We start from the raw sequence: 22,713 nt of genomic DNA on the forward strand, positions 1-22,713 counted from the left end.
TTTCCTAAGGTCTTTGAGGGGATTTAGGTGCACAAGATTTCTTGCTATTCCTCTATGTGCTCCTAAACCTCTTAGATAATCCCCTTTAAATAGCAAGAGTAGGGCAGCATAGGATTTAGTTTAAGCCCTTTCGAAACCAGATTTTACGGTCAGATCTTGGACTCTGTCTCCATTCAGAAATGCTTAAAACTTGTCATTCATCCCAAACAAGCGTTTTTATCGCTGCAAACTCCACTGAGAGGCAGGCGAGATTAGCTGTGGTGCTAGGATGGCCACTGTCCCTGCTCCTGCCCAGTCTCCTGCGCTGGATCATCTCAGCTGGGGCTGGGGCTGCCTGGCCTTGGGGTCCCCTGGCCTTGACCCGTGGGTCGGCTCGCCTGCAGACACCCCTGAGCAGCGTGTGCCTGGGACGGGGTGGAGCTCCCGGGTTTGCCTTTGTCCCCCAGTTTTGCCCCTGGCAAGAGCGATCCTTTCCGTCTGGCAGACTTATTACTTCGTGGGAGGGACGAGGTTGACCTACGGGCTGGGGGCTGGGCTGGGGTGCCCTCTGTCCACGGGGAGGCGCCGCTCTGATGAGTCGTTAATTACCCCGGCTGCGGCTTTAAGCGCGGCGAGGGGGCGGGTTGTCCCGGTAGATACCGCCCCCGTCCCGGCTGGTCAGCGGGTGCGGCTGTTTACAGGTCCGGGAGTTCCTTTGGGCTGCAAAAACAAGTAAGTGCCCCGCACTCCCCCCGCCTGTGCAAGCCGGTGGGTACCGGGAACTGGACGGGACGGGTCTCTGCGGGCAGCCCCGGCGGGGAAGCGCGTCCGTCAGCGGCGGTGCTGTGGAGGCCCTGGGGGACCCCTCCCACCTCCCACCCCCGCGGGTGTTCGGCTTTTCTCACGCGTGTCCCATGGCCTGAGTTCCTCAGCCCCCAGGGTTGCTGTGTCTGGGATCCCCGAAGCCCTTTTCTCCCCAGCGCATCCCTAGGGCGGGGGACGCGGGGGGCAGAGGGGTCACCCTGCGTGGCCGTGGCAGGCAGCAGGTGACAAAACCCATTTCCCCTCCTTGTTTGGCCCCTTTCTAGCGTGACAAGGCACAGCTCCGAGCTGCAGGACAGAGCTGTGAGCGAAGTCGGCTCCTCTAGCAGAGGGCTGCTCACTCCTGCACCCCATCCTGGTACCCCCTCCTGCCTTGTATGGAGCATGCTGGGCTGGGGAGGGACAGAGGGAGGAAGGTTGTAGGGTTTCCTTCCACAGGGCAGATTTTCCAGGCTTGCAGGACTTAAACCCGCTCACAGGCTTAGTGTGCTGGAAATTCCCTGTCGCTGCACATGCAAGAAGTGCCAAAGCAGAGGCCCAGAAGGAATCCTCTTCCGCTGGCGAGGTGGGGTTGCTTGGCAATGGCTAGAAAGAGCCCTAAAGAAAGTTAAAAGAGGAAATCCAACCAGTTAAGCATTTTGTTCTTATGGGTTTTGACAGCAGATTTTTGTTTTTTCTTAATAGCTTGGTCTCTTAGAGCCTGCTTCTCACTGCCCTCTTATCCCTCGGCTCTCTGGGAGCTGCAGCAGCTTCAGGGGTGATTAGAAAATGAACTGATCTGCCCTCTCCAGATTTATTGTTATTAATATATGCTGGTTTCCCAGAGAGCAGTCTGAGAAAGCAACAGTGTTCACTCTTCTAAAGCACCAGAAATGTGAAGGAGAAACCTGTCTCCATGGTTGTGGGGCTGGGTGTCTGACACAGGTTTCTCTTGTGGGACTGGTACCACTTTAGGACTGTCCCAGGACTTATTGCCCCGCTTTCGAGTGGGGGGGGTTCCTGCAAAAACCCACTTTATTTGAGGTTTGGGGGACAAGCAGGGTGCATGTGTGTTTTGACACCTGAGGGTTTTGTCACCCATGCCAGCATTGGGTCTGGGCAGGGTGGTGGAGAAGGTGTGGGGCAGGTGGGGGCAGCTGTGCCCCCACACCCCGTGTCTCCAGCAGTGCCTCTGGGGCAGCCCCGGTTGCAGGGACGGGGATCTCATCTCTGCACAGCTGGAAGCAGGAAATCCCTGCTGCTGATGCTGGGCAAATTTCTATCTCTTCAATTAAAAGGTTTTTAATGACAGAGGAGAGAGCAGCGCGAGGCAGGTGGTCACTAAAGCACTGGTTATTGCAGACACGGAGCCGGTTCTGCTGCCTTCCCGTACCTGGGGTTGCAGGGCCTGGCTGCTGCAGGGGATGGGATCAGTGGCTCAGTGGCCACGTTTCCCATGGTCCTTCATGCTTTGGGCAGTGCTGCTCCCCAGGGATTTCCCCCTGCTCCTCTGCCATGGGTGGTATCCTGGGGGTGCTGGAGGGCAGGGGCACGCGAGAGGGTCCAAAGAAGCAGCAGCAAGGTGGGGAGCCCTGGCTGCTGTCAGCTGGGAGCAGCCTGGTGGGCTGGAAATGCAGCGTCAGACACCCAGCTGCTAAATATAGTCCCTGGACGTGATCAAAGAAGGCAGGGCCCCTGCGTGCTCCTATTAGCCGCCTCCTCTCATCTTCCCCCTTGAGCTTTGAAGAGGAAAACCTTTCTTTCCTCTGGTTGTTCATGCTGTGGTGGAGCAGCAGTTTGTCTTGTGGTGGAGATTTTGACCTGGAAGCAAACTAGGAGCTTTTTGAGTGTGGAAAACTCAAAGGGCAGCAGCAAGGAGGGTGCAGAGAGGCTGTGCATGTGTGTGGCGTGTCTGGGATGCTGGGACAGTGCTGGGGTCCAACTGGGATGTGCCAGCATCAGCAGCCCTCACTTGCTGGGGTTTTCTCCTCAGCTGCAGCTTTTTGGGAAATAATGAAGAGCGCATATGCTGGGAGCCAGGAAGGTGTTTTTTGGGCCTTGTCTTCCAAATGCTCATAGGTGGAGTGATGCAAGCAGAGGGCAGTGAAAGCGTTGGGACATTGTGGCCCCAGAGCATGTCTCAAAGCCCTGGGACTTGGCAAAGGGGAAACTGAGGCATGGGGCAGTCGTGTGTTCTGAGCAGCTGCAGAGCCCCAGATGGTATCTGTGTCCCATGTCCTGTTCAGGCTGCCCCCAGGAGCAATGAGAGCTGGAGACTGTTCCTCCGTGCCAGTATCCTCCTGGGAGAAAGCCAAGAAGATGCTGGCCTGAGGGAGCTGACCTGTGCTTTACCTCACCCTCTGGGAGGATGGTTCAGCATCTGGCAGCTCTGCTTGGGGCAAAGTCCATCTTGTTCAGCTTGGTGTGAGTCACTTGAGAAGGTGGGTGCTGGGTGGGGTGTGGAATGGGGTATGGGCCTGCTACAGCGAAAGTGTGTGTGGAGAAAGAGCTTAGTGCTCAGTTTTTTTCTGTGGTAACCTGGAATCCTATCACAAAAACGTTTTGTTTGTTTCTAGAAGACCTCTTTTTTCCTTGAAGGTGTATGAACACAAAAATGTGTGCCCAGCCCTCCAAAAAAAATGACTTCTGGATGGATTATTTTGTTTGTTTTCACTCACTAGTTTTTAGGGTATACTGAACTGCTCTTCTCCCACAGCTTTTCCTTGCTATCAATTGAAGCAATAGGTGCTAAGCTCATGCTCTGCTCCCAGGACATGTAGGAGCTTTCTCCTTTCTCTTTCTGCCGATCAGGAGTTCCCAGGTGCAGCAGCCCTGTGCCCTTGTCCCTGTCAGCTGAGCTTTGTGGGACACCCCGTTCTCCAGGATGACTCTGACGGGGTCTATCTTTTGGGTTGTTTCTGCCTATATTTTAGCTGTCTTACAGCATGTGTGTGGGTGCTGGTTTGGAAGAGCTCCTTGCTCCTGCTTTTGCTCAGCTTTCTTTTCCTCTGTGTGAAACCCCAGGCTGCTCGAGCAATCTGAGGAAATAAAAAGAAGATGTGGCCGTTTTGGGGATTGGACCTTAACCGAGTGCGCTGTGACCTGCTCTTCACAGAAGCCATCAATCAAAGGATGCAGGTTCCCAACAGGCTGAAGGTGGCAGATAGCTTCAGCCCTGTGGACAAGGAGCCAGTGACAGAGGACATCCCTCCTTCCTTTCGGATGCACATCCCTGATAGGATTTCTCTTGCAGGTAATGTCCTGGGTTGTCTTTTGGGGTGGCTGAAGGTTGATGGGGCTCTACTATGTGGTAGGGAGTAGGATCTCTTTATGAAGCCCCCAGTGGTTTGCTTTGCAAGGGGAGAGGACAGGGGCAGATGTTGTAATCAGCTTTCTTCTGGAAGATAGGACAGGGTGGGGGAGAGATGCTTGGGGAGAGGTGGGAAAAGGTGACCAACAGAAGGCAGGAGGGGTCTCTTAGCTCCAAAAAGTTAGAAGCAAAGTGTGGAGGCATCTCCTTCCACATCTCTTACAGTTCCCTCTGGGCCTTTGGTAGGCTGCCTGCTTTGGGATGCAGAGACATATGGCCCTGTTCTCTTTGAGAAACTGCTCCCAAACCTCACTCTTCCAGAACAGCCTGTCCGGTTGCTTTCCAGTCCACGCCTCTCTGGCTTGTCCTGCCACTCACACCTGTGGCACATGGCTTTTGATGTACATCTGGTAACACCAGACAGAGGGTTGGGTCTCCTACATGGGTGAATCTCTCTTCTCTCCTGTCCTGAGGGCATTGAGTTTGGTTTTAATTCTTTTCTCTCTCCTTTCTGTAGAAATGTCAGATGCCAGTTTGAGGCCCATCCTGCTGAACCAGCAAAGGAAGGTCCCCTCTGTTGTGGTGCATGTGTCCCCAGACTCCTCTGCGCAGCCCACCCACCTCGGGGACCTCCCTTGTCTGCACGTGGCCAGCAGATCAAGCTCCCAGAAACGGAAACGATCGGTACCATATTGAGAATGGATGGGATTGCCTGTGGTGGGAAAGGGGAGCAATCTCATTGTTGGGTTTCTCCAGAGGTCTGTTATCAGCCCAAGCCAGAATGCATCTCCCAGAGTGCTGTCTCCTTCCAGGAGGTCCAAGGAGTGAGGACGTAGGGGTGGTGGGATCTCTTTCTGTCCCATAACCAGTACACACCTGTGTGCTGGGACATGGATTCAGCCAGGTCTCCTGCTGCATTTTGTGAACAGGAGATGGGCTGAGGTAGATGCAGTCCCCCCACAACCTCCTGCTACTTTTGAAGTCTCTGTTTGTCCTGGATGAAGTATGAGAAGGAGCTGTTTTTCGTTGCAGTGTAAAGGGTTCTGGCGTCAGAATTTAAAGCAGATTTTAACCTTGTATGAAACTAATCCAGAGACATAGGCAGGCCAAGGCTTGGTGTGGCTGCTGGAGCTGCTGATCTGCCTTCTCAAGTGCTTTCACCTCCCTGAGGTTCAAGAGCCATTCCCAGATGTTCTGGGAACAGGATTTTTGATCTGAATAGAGATTAGACCAGCAGGTTTGTTGCTGGTGCCCTTCTACCTGCTCTGAGCATGTCTCCACCTGCTCCAGCATCAGCTCACCAGGTTTGGGGTCCATGTAGCGCTCCCACCACTGACTGCTTTCCCCATGGATGGGCTCCTGGCACTGCAGGGCACGGGGCTGGGCTCGCCCTGTGCGGGGTGTCCGCCCTAATGCGGTTGTGTTTGATGCTGACAGGGCCACCACAGCAGCAGGTCGCGGCGGGAGAGGACTCCAAATGACTGTGCCCAGCTGGCCTTGCACAGACTGGGACAGCACCGTGAGCGGTGAGCAAGAGCACAAAGCTGTCTGGGGTGGGTGGGCATCAGCATCCTCTGTTGATCTGATGCTCTCTGATGTCAGTGCCCTGAGGTGGGGGGTATCCAGATTGGGGCAAGGCAGCACCTGGCATATCCTATTTGTGCTCCTGGCATGAGAGAAGCTTTGTGCCAGGCAGCATTGAAGGCAGCTGCGTTGGTCCCCAGGGTGATGAGCTCTCTGCTGAGATGCACGTGTCTCGTCTTCCAGCAGGCTGGGAGTGCTGTCCGTCCTTGCCTGGCCATTGGGCCCAGAGGACCTCGCTGCCTGCTCTGGCTGTGCCCATATGCCCCTTGACGCTCTGCAACGTGTTCTCCTGCTCCAGCACCAGCACGGCAGAGTGCTGGGGGCTACGGGCAGGTGACCACTAGCAAAGGAGGCACCAGGGCTTAACTGGGTTTATACAGTGGTTGTTGAAGCCTGTGCCTTACAGATAGGGTGGGCCTAGACCACACTTGGTTTCAGCTCTTTGAGTGTAGCTTGTGAGCAGCAGCATGGTGATAGTGATCTTCTGTTCATGGCCTTGGGCTCCAGAGTCCCTCTGGTGGAGAAGTGGTCTCTAACTTAATTCCAGAGCAGCGCCACTTTTCCTCCTGGAAGTCCAGGGTTGTGGGTGGCAGGAGAGCTTCCTTCTGTAACCCCTGTGAGAGCGGCTGGTGAAGGTCTGGGTATCACACAGCCATGGGTGGTTTTGGAGGAGTCAGGCGACTGCCTCTGAGGCTGCTGGAGGGGGTTCTCCTACTCGGTGATGTGGGGGTCTGGGTGCTGATGGCATTGCCCAGAGATACTTGGAGTTGTTGAAGGAATGAAGGACACTTCAAAATGCCTGTATGTGCCCGTACTGTACCAGGCCAGGAAATAACAGGTGTGATTCTGTGTGCACCCCAGTGAGGACACGTGCCCCCTACCTGCGCACAGGGCCCCGGTCCCCCTCCTCGTGGAGACGGGCAGGATCTACTCCGTACAGAACATCTTCCAGACCATGTACCACCTGGGCCAGGTGCTCTACCACCGTTTCCAGGATTCCTTGCAAGACCCAGTTCTGTCCAGGTGACTTCAGCTCATCTTGAGCCACCTCTGTGTCACTCTGCCAGGACTCGCCTTTGCTTTTCTAAGGCATGAGCCAGGCGTGAGCCCTGCAAACCACAGGAGCAGGCTGGTCCTGCATGGCTGCCCCAGACTCTCCTCCTTGCTTGTCCTGGGTGCAGCAGTCCCTGCTAACCTAGCCCAGCTCCTGTCTCCTGCTCAGCTTAACACTGGGTGCCCCGAGTGACCAAATGCTGCCTGTGATGTTGCTGGTTTTTCAGATGCTCTTCACTGCTAAGCAAGTGCTAATTTTTCTGCATGCTTTGATAGCTTGATGGAGATCAATGTGTGAAAGGAATCAAAGTCAAGAGCAGATGGCCTGACTCAGGTCCTATCTGTGAGACACCCATTCCTGCAGGCTCCCAGCACCCTTGGCTGTATCTTAATCACTATTAATTAACTTTCTCCACAAACTGGGTGCACCGAGGTACCAACCCCATAGCCAGTGTCTCTGGCCAGAATGCAGTGTGCCGGTGTGCTCACTGGAGCAGGTATGCAATGACCTCAGTCTCTCCAGATGGGCTGGAGTAACTATCTCCACCACACTCTTATATGTGCAAGTCCAGTGAATTTAACATGTTCAAAGACGTTATTGTGGCCCTAAGGTGTCCCCACTGCTCTAAGGCTTCTGAACACCCAGAGGAGTGTCTAAATACTTCTAATTCTCCTTGAACAAAGGCTCCAGGAGGAAAGGGAAGGAGAGTGAGCATCCATCTTCGGTGCCATCCGCAGCACATCCTGCCTTCCCTCCCCAGCTGGCACGGAGGTGCAGGCAGCAGAGCTGGCTTCTGCCTGCAGACAATGCAAAGTGATGTCCCTGCTTTTAGCTACAGAAGGCAGATTGTCTTCAAATGTTGCTTTTTTTTCCTTTTTTTTTTTTTTTATTTTTTATTTTTTATTTTAAATGGAGTCTGGGCATGCCAACAGATCTAGTTAGTGACTGTATAAGGCCTTCTCCCTCCTTCCATCAGCAGTAAAGGAGTTTTAGGCTGTAGTACCATGAGAGGTGGTACCTTGTAGAGCTGCTGTAGCGCAGTGGGCTGAGTCCTGGGCCTCTCGCCAGGTCTCAGTCTCCATTTGAAGCCAACCCCCTTGAAATGCCTCTTCTTAGTACTTTGCATCACTTGAGATGCATACAGTACCTCTTAGATACAACAACTTTGTACCCCTGTGCAACAATAAAAATAAAAAATGACCAAGCTGACTTGTTTGTCCTGAAATTTTAATAAAGAAAAGTCTGGTCTTGGACAGACTGGAATATGGTTACCTCTTAAAGGGTGTGAGTCATCAGAAAGTAATTTATAGTCTCTCCTCTAAAGGGTGTTCACCTGTATCAGCTGGGATTTTTTCAGCCAAAAGCCCCAGGATGTGTCCTTTCCTAATGGCTCTGTGCTGGGGGAAATTTGGATTTTCTTTCTGTTATGCTTTTCATTTTACACTGCAACCACATTACGTGGAGGTATTATCTCACAAATGTATTTTTCAGACAGATTCACTGAATCTCTGCATGCAGTTCTGGCTTGTCTTCAGTGAGATCAACATCATGTTGCAAACAGGAATTAATACCCTCCTGTCCCCAAGGTCTCTGAAGGACCTGTGTTAGACACTCATTAACTGCACAGTATCAAGTGCCTATGCAAGTTATTGGTGTGCACAGGGGGGTTTGGTTATAGAAGAACTGGTGCAAGCCTAGCCTATGATGACAGGAACAACAGACTGAACATGGCAATTTTGATTTTTCTCACTGTGCATCTATTTCTTTGTGTGTCTCGGTGCTGTGCGCCCTGCAGCAAGGCTGGTTCCCCAGGGGATGCCCTGGAGTTCCCTGGTCTGTGTTGCCTCTGCCAGTGCAGCCGCTAATCCCAGTGGTGGCCCCTTTGTTTCCTAGGGGTGGAAGAAAGTGGTGCATGCGTGGGTGGCTTGTTTATGTTTCAAGTTGCAGGTAAAACTTGCTAGAAGAGCAAAAAGTGATACTTTTTTGTTATTGTTGTTGTTGAGGGCACAGGGAAAGTGAGCCTGGGGTACCTGGAGATACCAGAGAGGAACAAATCCATGTGTCAGCAACCACAGGACCCTTTTCTGCTGGCTGATGCACTTGCTTGTATAGTTTTCCCTCAGTTGATGGCTGCTTCCCACCTGTGGGATCCTCACCTGCTGATGTAAATGAGGTCATCCTTCCATTTTGGTATTGGCCCTGTGATACTTATTTACCTGACTGGCTCTAAAGATGATTTATTTAACCCTCAGTGAATTCCTCTGACTACAGGGGACGGATGCTCGGTAAATATCTTGTTTTCTCTCTGATGGTTGTCTAAGGAAATACAAGCATGTGTTTTCCCTGTTGCCTGTCATGGCATGTGCTGTGTGTTTTGTTGTGACACTACGGGATGCATGGTGGAGGGGTATAAATATGCATGATGAGGGTTAAGAGGAGATGAGTAGATGCTGTACAGGTGCTATTTCCTTCCTCCTGATGCTGCAGCCAGACAGCCCATCCTGGGCATCACACGCTACCTGCATGGCTCAGCTTCCCGTGGCGGTGCCGTGTGTGAGGGAAGGTAATTGCACCTCTTGAGTGGTGTTTGTCTGTCTGCATCTCTGTTTTTCTTCCTCAGCTCCCAGGAAGCTGGCCCAGCCCCGGAGGGCACCTTGGAGGAGGTTGGGTTGGCTGAGATGGCAGCAATGAGAAAACAGGTGAGATGGGGCTGAAGGGCTGCAAATGTCTCCTGGGAGAGCTGTAGGGGGGTGGGTGAGGAGGCTCTGGGGGTCTGTTGCTTGGCTTTGTTGGGCTGGCCTTGCCAAGCTGGTCCCAGCTAATGGAGAAGCAGGGGAGGACTTATATGTGTATTGACCCATCAAGCTCCTGCCCTGAGGGGCTGTAGGGCTACAGGAGACAGCCAGACCCTTCCATCTGCTGGTGGTAAAGGGCTCAGATGCTCTTCTGATGGGAAGGACCTTTTGCTGAAGCATCTGCTCAGGAGCTGAGCTACGGCTGCTAATTCTCCCAAACAAAGATAACTTCTGCTCTAGAAAAGAGGACATGAAGGAGAGAGCAATTCCCATCCCTCCATCCGTTGCTGTCCCACACCTCTGGGGTGTAGCAAGTGTCCTGCACTTTGCTGCAGGGCTAACAATGGCCCCACCGCTTCTCTTGCAGTTGACGAGGATCTCGGGGAGGCTTCGCGTGCTGGAGGAGCAGTGCAACGCCCGGCGGCAGAAGGAAGCCCTGGTCTACTCCGTGCTGATCTCCGCCTGCCTCATCAACACATGGCTCTGGCTGAGGAGATGATTTCCTGTGCCCTGATCTCCCCTGCCCAACCCCGGCAGTGAGGGTGAGGGCAGGGAGAGAGTCCTTGCTCATGTACTTGTAAACAGTAAAACTATGTGTTTCTTCTTAACTTGACCTGCTTTTTGCACAGCAAGCACTTGAGGATTTGTGTGCTTTAGGCTGCGATTACAATGAAGATGCCATCCCTCTCCCATCAGAGGTGGGTGGGGGAAACGATGGAGCTGGACAGGAGGTGTCTGTCCTGTGCAAAGTAATGGGAGACCCTCTGGCCCTTGGGCCGTCTGCTAGAGGAGGCACAAAACCAAGGTGTTAGGTGTTCGTGGACATGGGGTCTGGTTACAGTCTTAGACTATGGTGGGCTCAGTCCCCTGACCATGTCCCAGCTTGGACAACTCAATTCTGACCCCATAAAAGTTCTCAGCCAGCTGCTGTGATCTGTTCCTCATCTTCCATGCAAAAACTGCTGGTAGGTTTTCTTTTCTTCCTTGCACAACTGCTCTTTGGTGGAACTAGCACTAACGGTTCTCCTGTGCCGTAGCCCCTTCCCTAGGAGACGTGCAGCCTGAGGAGCTCCCATCCCTGCAGCTGCTGCTGTGCCACCATCACTTCAGCTCCCGTCCTGCTTGAGCCAGTTCAACAGCAGATTTACAGATATTCAGATCCAAAGTGGCTGTAAGATCATTGCTGAGGTCTGGGCTTCTTCAGGAGCTTGGCTCTTTCCCAGATTGATTTAAATGGGAAACCTCCTCATGGTGACTCTCTGGATTATAAGACCTCACACCAACAGTGATAGCACCAGACAGGCTGTGGAAAATTGCCCATTGGGCAGCAGTAGATATTTGTTAGTTTGCCTGGGCCAGAGGGCAGGATGGCTCCCAGCTCTGCTGCCAAGCTGTAACTTCAGCAATGGTGCCAGAACACAGGTGAGGGGAATTATTGGCCCAGATTCTCTTTAGCTAAAAACAAACCCAGTTCAACAGCTTTGCCATTTCTTTCCTTTTGTGGAGTTCAGTAACACCTGGGTGTGAGCTGCCTTTGGGTTGCTTTTGGTGGTTCTTCTAGCACATCTGCTGGAGTTGTGCTTCCAAGGCTCTGGGGGCAGGTTTTGGCATGGCCTAACAGGACCTCTCTGTTCTACCTATAAGTAATTGTAGCTGGATCTACAGGTCATCCAGATGTCCCAAGGGCTTGTTTACAGACACGGATGCTTGAGTGTTTCTTGCCTGCAACTGCATTAGGCATCTGTGACTGTAAATCTGGCAGCCGGGCATTGACTAATAAATAACTGTCCCACAAGTAATTGCAGATCTGAACCTGTGCCTGATAGATGAACTGAGGAGAGCGCTGAGATTTATTGCAGGTGGGAGCCAGGATGGTGTGGTGGGCTTGGGTGTGTGTGAGGAATGGGAGCACTGGTGCAGAGCTGGTTCCTCTGGCGCAAGGCTGCGGCCATGGTGACCAGGGAACCTTACCCAATGCGCCTGTACATGGCGGCTGCTGCTGGGACTCCTGCCAGGAAAGGAGGTAAATTGTTTGACTGGTTTTCATTCTCTGAGAGGTGAAAATGTGTTTTGGAGGAAGCTTGTATTTTTGTTTGTTTTTTTTTAAGCTGTATTTTAAGGTGAGAAGGGCTGACCCTTTGGGGGACACACCACCTTCAAAGTGTGGATTAGAAGGTGTTTGGAGGAGAGGTGATCAAACTGTCTGTTCTCAAGGGCTAGTTATTGGCAGCTTGTAGGGGTTGCAATATGTCTTTTATGTAAGTCTTGAAACACTGACCCATAAAATGCATATTTTAATAATCTCTGTGTGGTCTGGATTTGTTTCTTCTACCAACCGTGGAGTCTGATCCTGGTATCCCAGTGGATGGGAATGGGTAAGTTTTATTCCCTTGGCAGCAGGACTCTGACCTGGTGCTGGATGTATCAGCCATGCATGCTTATTTTATCAGACACTGGGGTTCCCATGTTCCTTTTGAAGGCAGCTGCAGGCAGGGAGCAAAAGGAGCGGTGGAAGGGGGGTTATACATGCTGGTGCTCCTGGTCTGTGAGCTGTCCCCGGTTCCAGGCTCTGTCGTGTGGGGACAAGAGCAGGGTGATGTGTCCCTTGCTGCTGGGACCCAACAACACCAGCTGCCCTGGCCAAGGCTGCAAAAATTCCATTTCTTCCTTTGGGTTCCCTTCCACCCAGGTTTTCACTGAGATCAGAGTAAGCGGAATTTAAGGCTTTATAGAAGGAAAAAAAAAGGTAAATATTAGATAGCAAAGGGAGTCTTGGTGCTGATGCTTTCAGATCAGCCCTGTGCGCGGTGCAGGACTCCATGTGCACAGCAGGGACTGATCCAGCCTCAGCTACTGCAAGTAGCTGGATGCTAAAGGAAGGGGGTAAAATTACTGTCTTTCTTATTGCTTTGGGGATACAAATTTTTTTGCTAACTGGTTATTGGAATGGCTTTGTCAACCAAATACAAGGACGGAGGTTTGTGGAAGATGCATTTCATGATCATCTTCAAACTCTGCAGCTCTCTTTGCTGCGACTGCAGAGCAGCAAATTTGATGTTTTGCTTCCCAAGCGTGATAAGAGGTAGCGGGGTGGGAGAGTGTTCAAATGTGGCTGCTTCTGCAAGTTTTCCATCATAGCATTAGCAGTGGCACAGCCTGTGAAGCAGGAAAATAGTCTCCAGCTTTGTTTTTCCCTAGGGCAGGGGGCTGTGAGGGGAGCAGAAGCAGGTGGCCTGGGAGGCAGTGCCAGCGCATCCCCTTGTGCGGCAAGACCTGAGCCCAGCGGGGATCTGCCGGCTGTGCCTGTCCCCGGGTGGGCAATCACCCTTCCCTGAGGTTTGCCAGGTACTCGGGAGCCACTGGACCCAGAGCTGCTCAGGATGGCTGCGATCTCTGCCCTGAGAGGTGCCTTGGGTCCCTCCAGCCACTGAAGTGGTGGCTGGAGGAGAAGGGGACGCATGGATAGGGAAATGGAGCATCCCTGGGCAGCATGTTTGCCTCCTCCCCTTTCATCTCCCAAACACAAAGCCAGCTGCTAGTTAACTCCTCTTGAAGTGTGCCTTGCTGCTCAGGGCACTTAGGATGCTCAGGGGATGGGCGTGTTGTGGTGACGAGACACATGCGTGTGCACCCTCCCTGTGCACCGTGGCAGCCCCTCTGCCGCTGTCTGGGTGCTGCCCGGCTGCCTGGCCCGCTTCTCGGCTTGGGCAGGAGTGCGGGCAGCTCCACTTGTGCTGGGTTTGCTTTGCAGCTCAACACATGTATGAAAAGCCTGAATGCTCCAGAGACAGCCCAGAAGTCTCCTTGGGGAGGGATGCTCCCCAGCCACCTCTACTAGTGTGCACCAGACAGCAGCCAAGTATTGAAGGCTTCGGGGGACACCAGGCTCGTAAGTGGACAGCAGTGGCTTCTCACTAGCAGCTCAGCTGCCCTGGGGCGGTGACTTGCCTGGGTGTGCGCTGTGGATGTAGACTTCGTGCCTGTTAGTAAAGGTGTACAAGGCTTTGCCTTCTCTCAAGCAGAGCCTTGGCCGTGGGCTGCACCGTGTCAGAGCACAAGTGTGTTGTCTCCAGGAACCTGCCTCATCTGTGCATTGCGGGTATGGAGGGTGTGCTGTGCCCTGGGGGAGCAGGCTGGGTGACCAGAGTGGGAATATGTGATTTAGGCAGGGCTGGGCAATGCCTGTGTGCTTTGCCTCCCTGCCTGAGCAAGTCTGTGTTTCTGTGAGGTGCTTTTGCATGGTGTGGTCTATACTAGGGTGCAGCAGAACAGCGAGGGCCGTGTGTGATGATGGAGATGGGCAAGCCCCGCAGGCATCTCTTGCTTATTAGATAAACAATTCCTGATGAAAGCCCGCACTTAACAGCACCACAGCAGTCTCCATGTATTAATGTAGGATCTTCTCTGCTGCTTTCTGAAACCAGATGGTAGCTCCTGCCAGCACGGTCTTCAGCCAGGCTCTTTTTAAATAGCAAACTTCAGTTTCCAACTCAGGGGAGATTTCTGTAGTGATAGGAGGTGGAGTTTCCTGGGCAGAGCACCAGCAGGTTGCAGTGCCCTGGGGAAGGACAGCGGTTGCTTGGGTGCAAACACCTTTGTACATGCAAAGTCTACTCCGTGCTGTTGCACGACAGCACCTCCCTGGCAGGGCTGGCCTCCTGTTTACAACCCTTATGAGTCTCTTTTCTTGTCCTTGGGGTGGTAGCAGTGCTGAGAGCTGTGGGCTCGTTGTTATGGCACTGCTCCCTGGGGATGCTGTTGCCTCAGTAATGGCTGAGTATCCTGAATGATGAGGAGAGCGTCTTTCATGGGCCATGGGCAGATGTAGGATCTCTTGGGGAGGGTGAAATGCTCTGCAGGACTCTTACTGCAGCATCAGTGATGGCCAGTGGTGGAAAACACGGGATGAGCACATCCCATGGGGTTTGACCCTCTCCCCATGCTGTGCCGTATCTCTGGATTCAAACCACGTGATGCATGGTTCTTCTTAGGGCTGTTTTCTGCTCTTTGCAGGTCTCTGACACGGGGTGTGTGCCTGTGGTCTCCTCACATGGAGGATGACAGCCAAGAGTAATGGTCTGCACAGCTCACCGGCCAACCACCACCCCTGCTCGCCTGCCCAAGCCCAAGTGGAACATGATGCGGAGGGGACAGGGCTCAGCACCAGGAGGTCAGGCTGTTCCCCGGTTTGGTTGAGGGAGGCAGGGGAGGGGAGGGCCAGCTCCCTGTGTCTGCAGAGACCTGATGTGGGCAGGGCTGTGGTGCCAAACTTAGCTGCCTGCTGCCTCCAGTTCATTTGGCTGTGGGCAGGTGCCATGGTGGCACGTTGTGGCTGCGACCTCCCCTTTTCCCCACTGCAGGACCTGCTCAACCCAGGATGACACCTCCTCAGAGCTGCGGAGAGGTGATCCCCCAGATGGGGGGGAGCAGCTGGCTGCCCCCACTTTTCAAGGCAGGGGAGCCTTGGCCAGGTACCTCTGTGTGCTGTTGAGCCTGGGTGAGCCTGAGCCTTTTGTGCCTGGCTTTGACACTGGGGATGGGTGTGGGGTGACCGTCCCCTCCTGCTGCATGGCATGTAAGGGTTGCAGGGATCAGCACCTGCGAATGCTGCTCTGTGTATGCTGGTGCCCATGGGAAGGGATGTGGGAGGGGATGGCTCTATCACCTCTGGGACCCTGGGAGGGCTCAGGGCTCCTTTCCCTTGCAGGCAGCCTCCCTCTGCCTCAGCCACCCACACATTCCTCATGTCCCTGTGGGAATGGCAGCGGGACTGGGGAAGGAGCGGTGGGACTCTGCCAGGATGGGATCTCTTGCTCCTGTATTCTTGGTCCCACACCATCACTACGAGGCAGGGAAAAAGGAAATGTTTGGGCTTGAGAGGGAGGTGTGAGAGTTTTCTTCTCAGCTGTAGCCCCCCTGCTTGCTCTCGAGCTTTTGCTTTCTCCTTGCTCTGCAGACACCCCCTGACTCTGCCTCTCTCCCCTGTCCAGGATAGTCCGGCTGGTGCTGGTGCTGCGGGACTGGGCCAGCAAGAGCTTGCATGAGGAGCAGCAACGGCCAGACCCTTTCCTCGAGCGCTTCCAGGGCCCTGAGCTCCAGACAGTGGCTGCAGGTGCTGGACATGAGGATGAAGAGACCGAGGAGGCAAACAAAAAGTAGGTCCCCTTCCCTGTGGCTGCAACTGTACTTGGCTGGAGATCAGTCATGCACGGTACTTGGCAGTTCCCAGCAGTGATGGCTGATGGAGGTGGATGGGGATGGGAAAGGGGGAGGTAGGACACAGTGGTGGGAAGGGTCCTTCCTGTCCTCTCCAGCCCCTGTCCAGACAACCAGCCTGGCTTTGCTGGGCTGTTGTGCAGGCACACAGGACTTGGTAGTCTGTCCTTGTGGAAAAGACCTGGCCTTTCCCTCACCTGTGGGGTATTCTCTCCTCTGGTCCTTGCCCTCGTAGCAAACACACATTGCATGGCTTGTGACAGCTAGGAAACCTCCCCATTTTCAGAGCAGTTCAGCACCAGAGTTCACATGTGGAGCCAGCCCTGGCTCTGTGAAGAGACGTCCCTTCAGCTTGTGCATGTGAGGAGCTGGGGACAAGCCAAGGGATGTGTGATCTTCACCCAGGAGACCACAGCAAACACAAACACATGGGATTTGCTGGTCTCATTCATCATCTGCAGGATGAAGGGAGTGTGTTTGCTGCCCACACCCCCAAAGTACAGACACTGTGACGGCAGCTTTCTGAAAGGCTCTTTCAAATCCAGCCCTTTCATCTCAGTTCACGTTCCCGGTGAAAAACAATAACCTGGCTTTTCTTCCGCTGGCTAATTAAAGGGCAAAGCTCACAGATGCTCTGAACTCTACCATTATATATGGTAATTAAAACACCAAAAATCACTTGTTTTCTGTAGGAGAAAAATATCTGAGCCTTGTATCTGGGTCTTCACTAGTCACAGAAAAAAAATCTTCTGCTCTGCAAGGTTCAGGGGAGCTTGTTAATTATCAGAGGGTGCTGAAGCGTACCATGAAAGGGCTGCTCAGTGTCAGTGGGCTCTTGGGGAGATGGTGGTAACTCCTGCTGTTTTCTGGATCCTCAGCTGCACAGGTAAGAAGAGCCCCAAGTCTGGTAACTCCAAACATGAGCTGTTGTTCACTGCTGTGAGAGCCTCCACAGTTGCAGGCTTGGGTGCAAAGCCTTTGGGAAGAGGCAGATGGTTATTCCCTCTTCCTGGGTTAACCCAGAGCCCTGGTTTTCCAGCCCTGGTCCCACTGTCAGCGTAATGCCAGTGATTCTGGCCACCTGCTGTGGGCAGTACTGGTGATTTAAAGCTGAAATTACCAATGTAATTAACACCATTATTGAGGTTATTAGTGTTGGTGTTAAAACTGTACTGGCTGGCTGCAGGTGAGTCAGTATATGTCCCAGGGAGCAGAGTCCCTTTCTCAATGAAAAACACTTAAGTCACACTTTCTGAGCAAAAGATAAGTACTTTTAATGAGGATGTTGAACAACCCGCTTCTCTGTGGCTGTACCCAGAGCAAATGTGAAGGACCTAGAGCAAACACGAAGGACTGCTGCTGGCATTGCACTGAGTGCCAGTCCCCACACTCCGGGCACCACAGGTGCTGCTGCCTATGCAGCTGGGGAAGGAGACTTCAAGGCAGAGATTTTGCTTTTGAAGCTGACAGAATCAGCAGGGTGGGCACGGGAAACCTGCTGCCAAGTGGGTTGTTTTTATTTCCTATCACTGGAGGGAGTTTTGCATGTTCAAAAGCTGGAAGGAGGGAGAGGAGGGAGTTTTAACCTATGAGGCTGCAGCAGCTAAACCTATCAGCCCAGCTGCAGAGTTTCTCTTCTCCGGCTTCTCTGGTGAGATCTGGCGATGGGAGCACACATGTCTTATCTCAGAGTCCCAAGATGGGCAGGATCAAACACTTGGGAGCAGTTCAAAGGCTGGACCCGGGGCTGAGGAGACTGCAGGCGGGCAGCTGTGAGCAGCATGATGATGGCAGCCTTGCAGTGCTCTGGGGCTTGGGCATCCCCTCCTGGTGCTCTCACTGATCTGCAGCAGGCTTTCCTCCCTGCTCTAATTAATCTGCTCTTAAGATCTGTCTGACACCAATCCACACCTCATTTGGGAGACAAAAAGTCATGCAATGAGAAGTTTTCTGATCACCTTCTTCCATACATCTGTTTCTGGCTCTGCCACTGGAGTGATGTGTGCATGCAGGCCACTTGCTCTGACTTACTGTCCTATGGTTTCCTCTTCTGGTACATGACTGAACCCAGTTTGGGGGATAAAGGAGCTTAAACAGTGCTGGGCATTTTTGCTCAGCACTGCTGGGATTGGTTTTAATTCACAGAATGGCACTCAAGCTGCAGCTCTGTTTGAGGCAGTCTGGTGCAAAGGATGAAGAATGTGTCTCACATGGTTCCTTCCAACCCTATTTTCTGTGTTTAGCCCTTTATTCATACATTGCCAGCTCTGGCTTCTCTCTGTTTCCAGGAAGAAATGGCAGATCTTTGTGGTGGACCCTGCGGGAGACTGGTATTACCGCTGGCTGGCTGTCATTGCAGTTCCTGTCCTCTATAACTGGTGCTTGCTTGTAGCCAGGTGAGCTGGGAGGTTGTAGGGTCCCTATCTCCTCTAGTCCTCCTGTTTACCTGCTTGTCATGGCTCAGCCAGGACCACACAACTGATACTGGTGGTGCTGGGGCTGGCAGGACCCTAAAGAAAAGGGACCCTTGCTATCACTGTGACTTCTGTGGTGCAAAGGCAGAGCATCCATCCTCTGGCCCTGAGTGAAAAGGACCATGATTTTGGGACAAAGTCCCAAGGTGCATTTGGGAGGTGGTTTCAAGATGTCGTTTTACCTAGGTCAAGGTGGGCCAGTTTTTTCAGAGAAAGGGGTTTTAATTTCTAGAAGAGGGGCATGTAGCCAAGCCCCATTGCAGTTAAGAGTCTCAGAATCAGCCTATATTCAGCTGAAATAGTTGGAGATGATATGGAGATTTGTTGGTCTCACCACCCTGTTTCATGCCTTTCCTCCAGGGCTTGCTTCAGTGACCTGCAAAAGACCTATGTTGTCCTCTGGCTGGTGTTAGACTACATCTCGGACTCTATCTACATTGGGGACATAGTGATCCGCCTGCGCACAGGTAAGCACAAGCAACACCCTGGCTTGTGAGGGCTTTGCTTTAATCTCCTAAAAAGTAGAGATGAGCTGCAAGGGAGAGGCCTAATCTACAGCTCCATTAGGAGGAGGGCTTTGTCTATCTTAGCACTCACTAGTGTGAAGCAGTCTCCAGAGAAAGAATCTAATTAAAAGATCTGAGAAACAGAGTAAGTTTCAGAATGAAAGATTAATCTTCCCAGCTTTCAACTTCACCTTTGAATAATTGTACAAAATTACCTGCATTACTATTAGTATTCGGGCATAGTTGAAGGGCTGTATCTCGATTTTGCATCAATTCAGCTAATGAATTATCTACACAGAAAAATGGTAGAATTTAATGTTCTCGGAACGCGGCAGGTGGCTCTGCATTTTCTGTCGGAACTGCAATAATTCATGATCTGGAGGATGGAAATCTTTGTGCCCCCATTTCTTTGTGGCAACAGAGTAAATCCCTAAGTGATATATTTAGGTGGCTTTTGCCAGATGAAGGGTTTGAGTGATAACACGAGCTTGTAAACTGCGTAGATCGGGTGGAACTGGTAATATTTTTATGACCCTGTGTATATATGCACACATGTGCTTGGCATACCATAAACTGTTTCTCAGAACTGCCTGCAAAGCCTGCGGAAGAGTCAAACAGAAGTCACGATAATTCTATCATTTACTTCTCAGGTTTCTTGGAACAGGGCCTTCTGGTTAAGGACCTGAAGAAGTTACGGGATAACTACATCCACACCTTGCAGTTCAAGCTGGATGTTCTCTCCATCCTGCCCACAGACCTGGCATATGTTGCTGTGGGATTGCACCACCCTGAATTGCGTTTCAACAGGCTGCTGCACTTCTCCCGCATGTTTGAGTTCTTTGACAGGACTGAGACCAGAACCAGCCACCCCAACATCTTCCGTATCTGCAACTTGGTTCTTTACATCCTGGTCATCATCCACTGGAATGCATGTATTTATTATGCCATCTCCAAGGCCATAGGCTTTGGACAGGACACCTGGGTCTATCCCAATGTCACAGACCCCGAATATGGGTATCTGACCCGGGAGTATGTCTACTGTCTCTACTGGTCTACGCTGACTTTGACTACCATTGGAGAAACCCCGCCCCCTGTTCGCGATGAAGAGTACCTCTTTGTGATCTTCGATTTCCTCATCGGTGTCCTCATCTTTGCCACCATTGTGGGGAATGTGGGATCCATGATATCCAACATGAATGCCACCAGGGCAGAGTTCCAGGCAAAAATTGATGCCATCAAACACTACATGCAGTTCCGCAAGGTGAGCAAAGACATGGAAACCAAAGTCATCAAGTGGTTTGACTACCTATGGACCAACAAGAAGGCAGTAGATGAACGGGAAGTCCTCAAGAATCTCCCTGATAAGTTAAGGGCAGAGATTGCCATCAATGTTCACCTGGAGACACTGAAGAAGGTGAGGATTTTCCAGGACTGTGAGGCAGGTCTACTGGTGGAGCTAGTGCTGAAGCTTCGCCTTCAGGTGTTCAGCCCAGGAGATTATATTTGTCGGAAAGGAGACATTGGGAAAGAGATGTACATCATCAAGGAAGGGAAGCTGGCCGTGGTGGCGGATGATGGAATAACACAGTATGCTTTGCTCACTGCAGGAGGCTGCTTTGGTGAGATCAGCATCCTTAACATTAAAGGGAGCAAAATGGGCAACAGGCGCACAGCCAACATCCGTAGCTTGGGCTACTCTGATCTCTTCTGCCTCTCAAAAGAAGATCTTATGGAAGCAGTCACAGAGTATCCTGATGCCAAAAAGGTCTTGGAGGAGCGTGGCCGGGAGATCCTGATCAAGGAAGGGCTGCTGGATGAGTCAGCTGCGGAGGCAAGCACAGAAGGGAAAAGCATAGAGGAGAAGCTGGACAGGCTGGCCTTGAACCTGGACACATTGCATACTCGCTTTGGCCGGCTCCTGACAGAGTACAATGATGCTCAGATGAAGCTCAAGCAGCGCATCACCCTTCTGGAGTCCAAGATGAGGCAGCAGGATCTGGAGGACTTCTTCTCCGATAGCTCAGACAGTCTACTTGAGGACGAGGAGAAAGGTTTACATGGTAGGATGCACTGAGAGGGTACAGAGGTCAGCTAGATGATGTCTGGCCTTGTGCTGAGACAGTGTTTGCTATTTCACAATGCAGATCCTGTGACCAGGGACTTCTGTCAGGTCCTTAGCTTGTTGGTGAGGGTTGCAGTACAGGAAAGGCTACCAAAACCCTACGAACAACAGCAACATCAGCACAAACAGTAATTCCACCTATGCCTAACGGTACTGTGCAGGTGCTGGGACTGGCACATGCAACCTCGTTTCTTCCTTCTGTTGTGTAGCTGGTCCTGACCTGTGTGTAGGCACCTGGGACCTCCTGCTCCTGCCCTCTGGGTCCGTGAGGTGGGCAGGGACTGGTCTCTAAAGACAAGAATGTTTGGTGGACAATAGAATTTTGGAAGAATAAATGTTCTGGGACCAATTCAGCCAGTCATTTGGCTAAAATAATGGGATGATGCATGGGGAGGTGTCAACCCAGAAAGGTTAATGGTGGAAAACAGAGGGTATTTACTTTGTCCTTTCATTTCCTTCCAATGTAACACTACCTCCCTTCATTTTGTGTGAGAATTTTCTATTTAAAACTAATGGCCTTGCCTTTTGTGATTGGTGGTCGGGAGAGAAGGTTAAATTCCCCAAATTAGAATTTAGGGTAAGAAGTTTTTTTGTCATCTCTAAATTAAATTGTAGGATTTCTGGTGCTTTATTTATTTATCCATTTATTTTAATTACTAAGATGATTTTTGATTGAAAGAGAGGTGTTTTCTGTTTTTCTTTTTCTTCCAACACCAAAAGCCCCAGCTCCCAGCTTTCCCCTTTCCTGTGATTTACCGCTCCTGAATTTGCCGCTCGTTCTTTGCCTGCGGCAGGCAGGGGGTGCGGGCGGGCAGAACATCCCTTTCCCCCCTCAAAAGCCCAGCTCCGCCGGGGATGCTGCGATGGAGCCAGGAGAGGGAGCTGTGAGCCGCGGAACCGCCGCTGCCGGCAGCCGGAGCCGAGGGCAGGATGGGGCCGGAGGGGCTGGCTGGTGTCGGGGTGCTGGATGGGGCTGCGGGGGCTGGATGGGACTGGGATGTTGGATGGGGCTGCGGGGGTTGGATGGGACTGGGATGCTGGATGGGGGTGTGGGGGCTGGATGGAACTGGGGTCGTGGATGGAGCCATGGGTCTGGATGGGGCCACGGGGGCTGGATGCAGCCTCAGCAGCTGGAACCCTCTGTGGGTGCTGTGGATTCACAGCCACTTGTGTTTCGGCAGGTGTGGGGAACCCAGCATTTGGAATGCAGTCCTGCACGGTTCCCAATGGAGCTGTAGCTCCTTGGAGCATTCTTGATCACTCTGGTGCTTCTCAGTTGCCTTGTGCCTGCCCCACGCACCTAATCCAAGCCCCTCTCTGTGGGCAGCTGGATGGGCACCTGTGGGTTTTGCTTCTCTGCTGCTGCGGAGAGGGGCTGAGCGAGGGGCTGCGGGTGCCTGTGGTCCTGCTTGTCCCTGCCCATCTCTGGGACAGGGCAACTCCTGCCTCTGGGTTGGCAGCTTAGAGGGTATTCTGTCTTATTCCAGGAAAAAAAAAATTAAATAAAAGAAGCCAACAACAAAAAACCCCCACACCCACTCCCTCCCCCAGTTTTAATCCGAGATAACAATCCACTTGGGAAATTTTAAGCCTTCAGACAAATAACCCCAGAGGATGGCTTTGTGAATTCAGAGCAGATCCCGCTTGTTTCCTCACGGCAGCAAGCCAGGAAATCATAGATTGATGAACCGCTTGACAGGCCTGCTAATGAAATTAGCAGCAGCTCCATTATTTTTTTTTTTTCAGGGAGCAGGACAGGCAGATGTTGGAGAGAAGCATGTAACAGCACAGCTGCCCTTGTGGGCTGCCTAAGTTCCTGCCAGAGAAGATGTGGGGCACAGCAGATACAGCTTTGGCTGCTGCCCCTTTTAC

General features: G+C 52.3%; 2 protein-coding genes across 6 annotated transcripts; both read left to right on the forward strand.

Moving 5' to 3' along the window:
- Nucleotides 1-552: 552 nt before the first annotated feature.
- Nucleotides 553-11,824, forward strand: FATE1 (fetal and adult testis expressed 1). Of its 5 annotated transcripts, XM_065077448.1 has the most exons (8): nt 590-711; nt 3,027-3,221; nt 3,805-4,033; nt 4,608-4,774; nt 5,528-5,616; nt 6,536-6,697; nt 9,349-9,427; nt 9,891-11,824. In XM_065077448.1, exons 3-8 carry the CDS (start codon nt 3,838-3,840, stop codon nt 10,020-10,022), a joined length of 825 nt encoding a protein of 274 aa, XP_064933520.1. In that variant the 5' UTR covers nt 590-711; nt 3,027-3,221; nt 3,805-3,837; the 3' UTR covers nt 10,023-11,824. The 5 variants fall into 5 exon arrangements, 4 of the variants coding, with proteins under 4 accessions (XP_064933518.1, XP_064933521.1, XP_064933522.1 ...); XR_010475609.1 differs by lacking the exon at nt 3,027-3,221 and having other exon boundaries at nt 553-711; nt 9,000-9,427; XM_065077446.1 differs by lacking the exon at nt 3,027-3,221 and having other exon boundaries at nt 553-711.
- A 1,600-nt stretch (nt 11,825-13,424) lies between these two features.
- CNGA2 (cyclic nucleotide gated channel subunit alpha 2) lies at nt 13,425-21,753 on the forward strand. Its single transcript, XM_005515379.3, has 6 exons — nt 13,425-14,693; nt 14,884-14,994; nt 15,514-15,678; nt 18,028-18,135; nt 18,574-18,680; nt 19,370-21,753. Exons 1-6 carry the CDS (start codon nt 14,581-14,583, stop codon nt 20,791-20,793), a joined length of 2,028 nt encoding a protein of 675 aa, XP_005515436.3. The 5' UTR covers nt 13,425-14,580; the 3' UTR covers nt 20,794-21,753.
- The last annotated feature ends 960 nt before the right edge of the window (nt 21,754-22,713 follow it).

This window comes from Columba livia, chromosome 12 (assembly GCF_036013475.1).
Source record: "Columba livia isolate bColLiv1 breed racing homer chromosome 12, bColLiv1.pat.W.v2, whole genome shotgun sequence".
Classification (NCBI taxonomy): Eukaryota; Metazoa; Chordata; class Aves; order Columbiformes; family Columbidae; genus Columba; species Columba livia.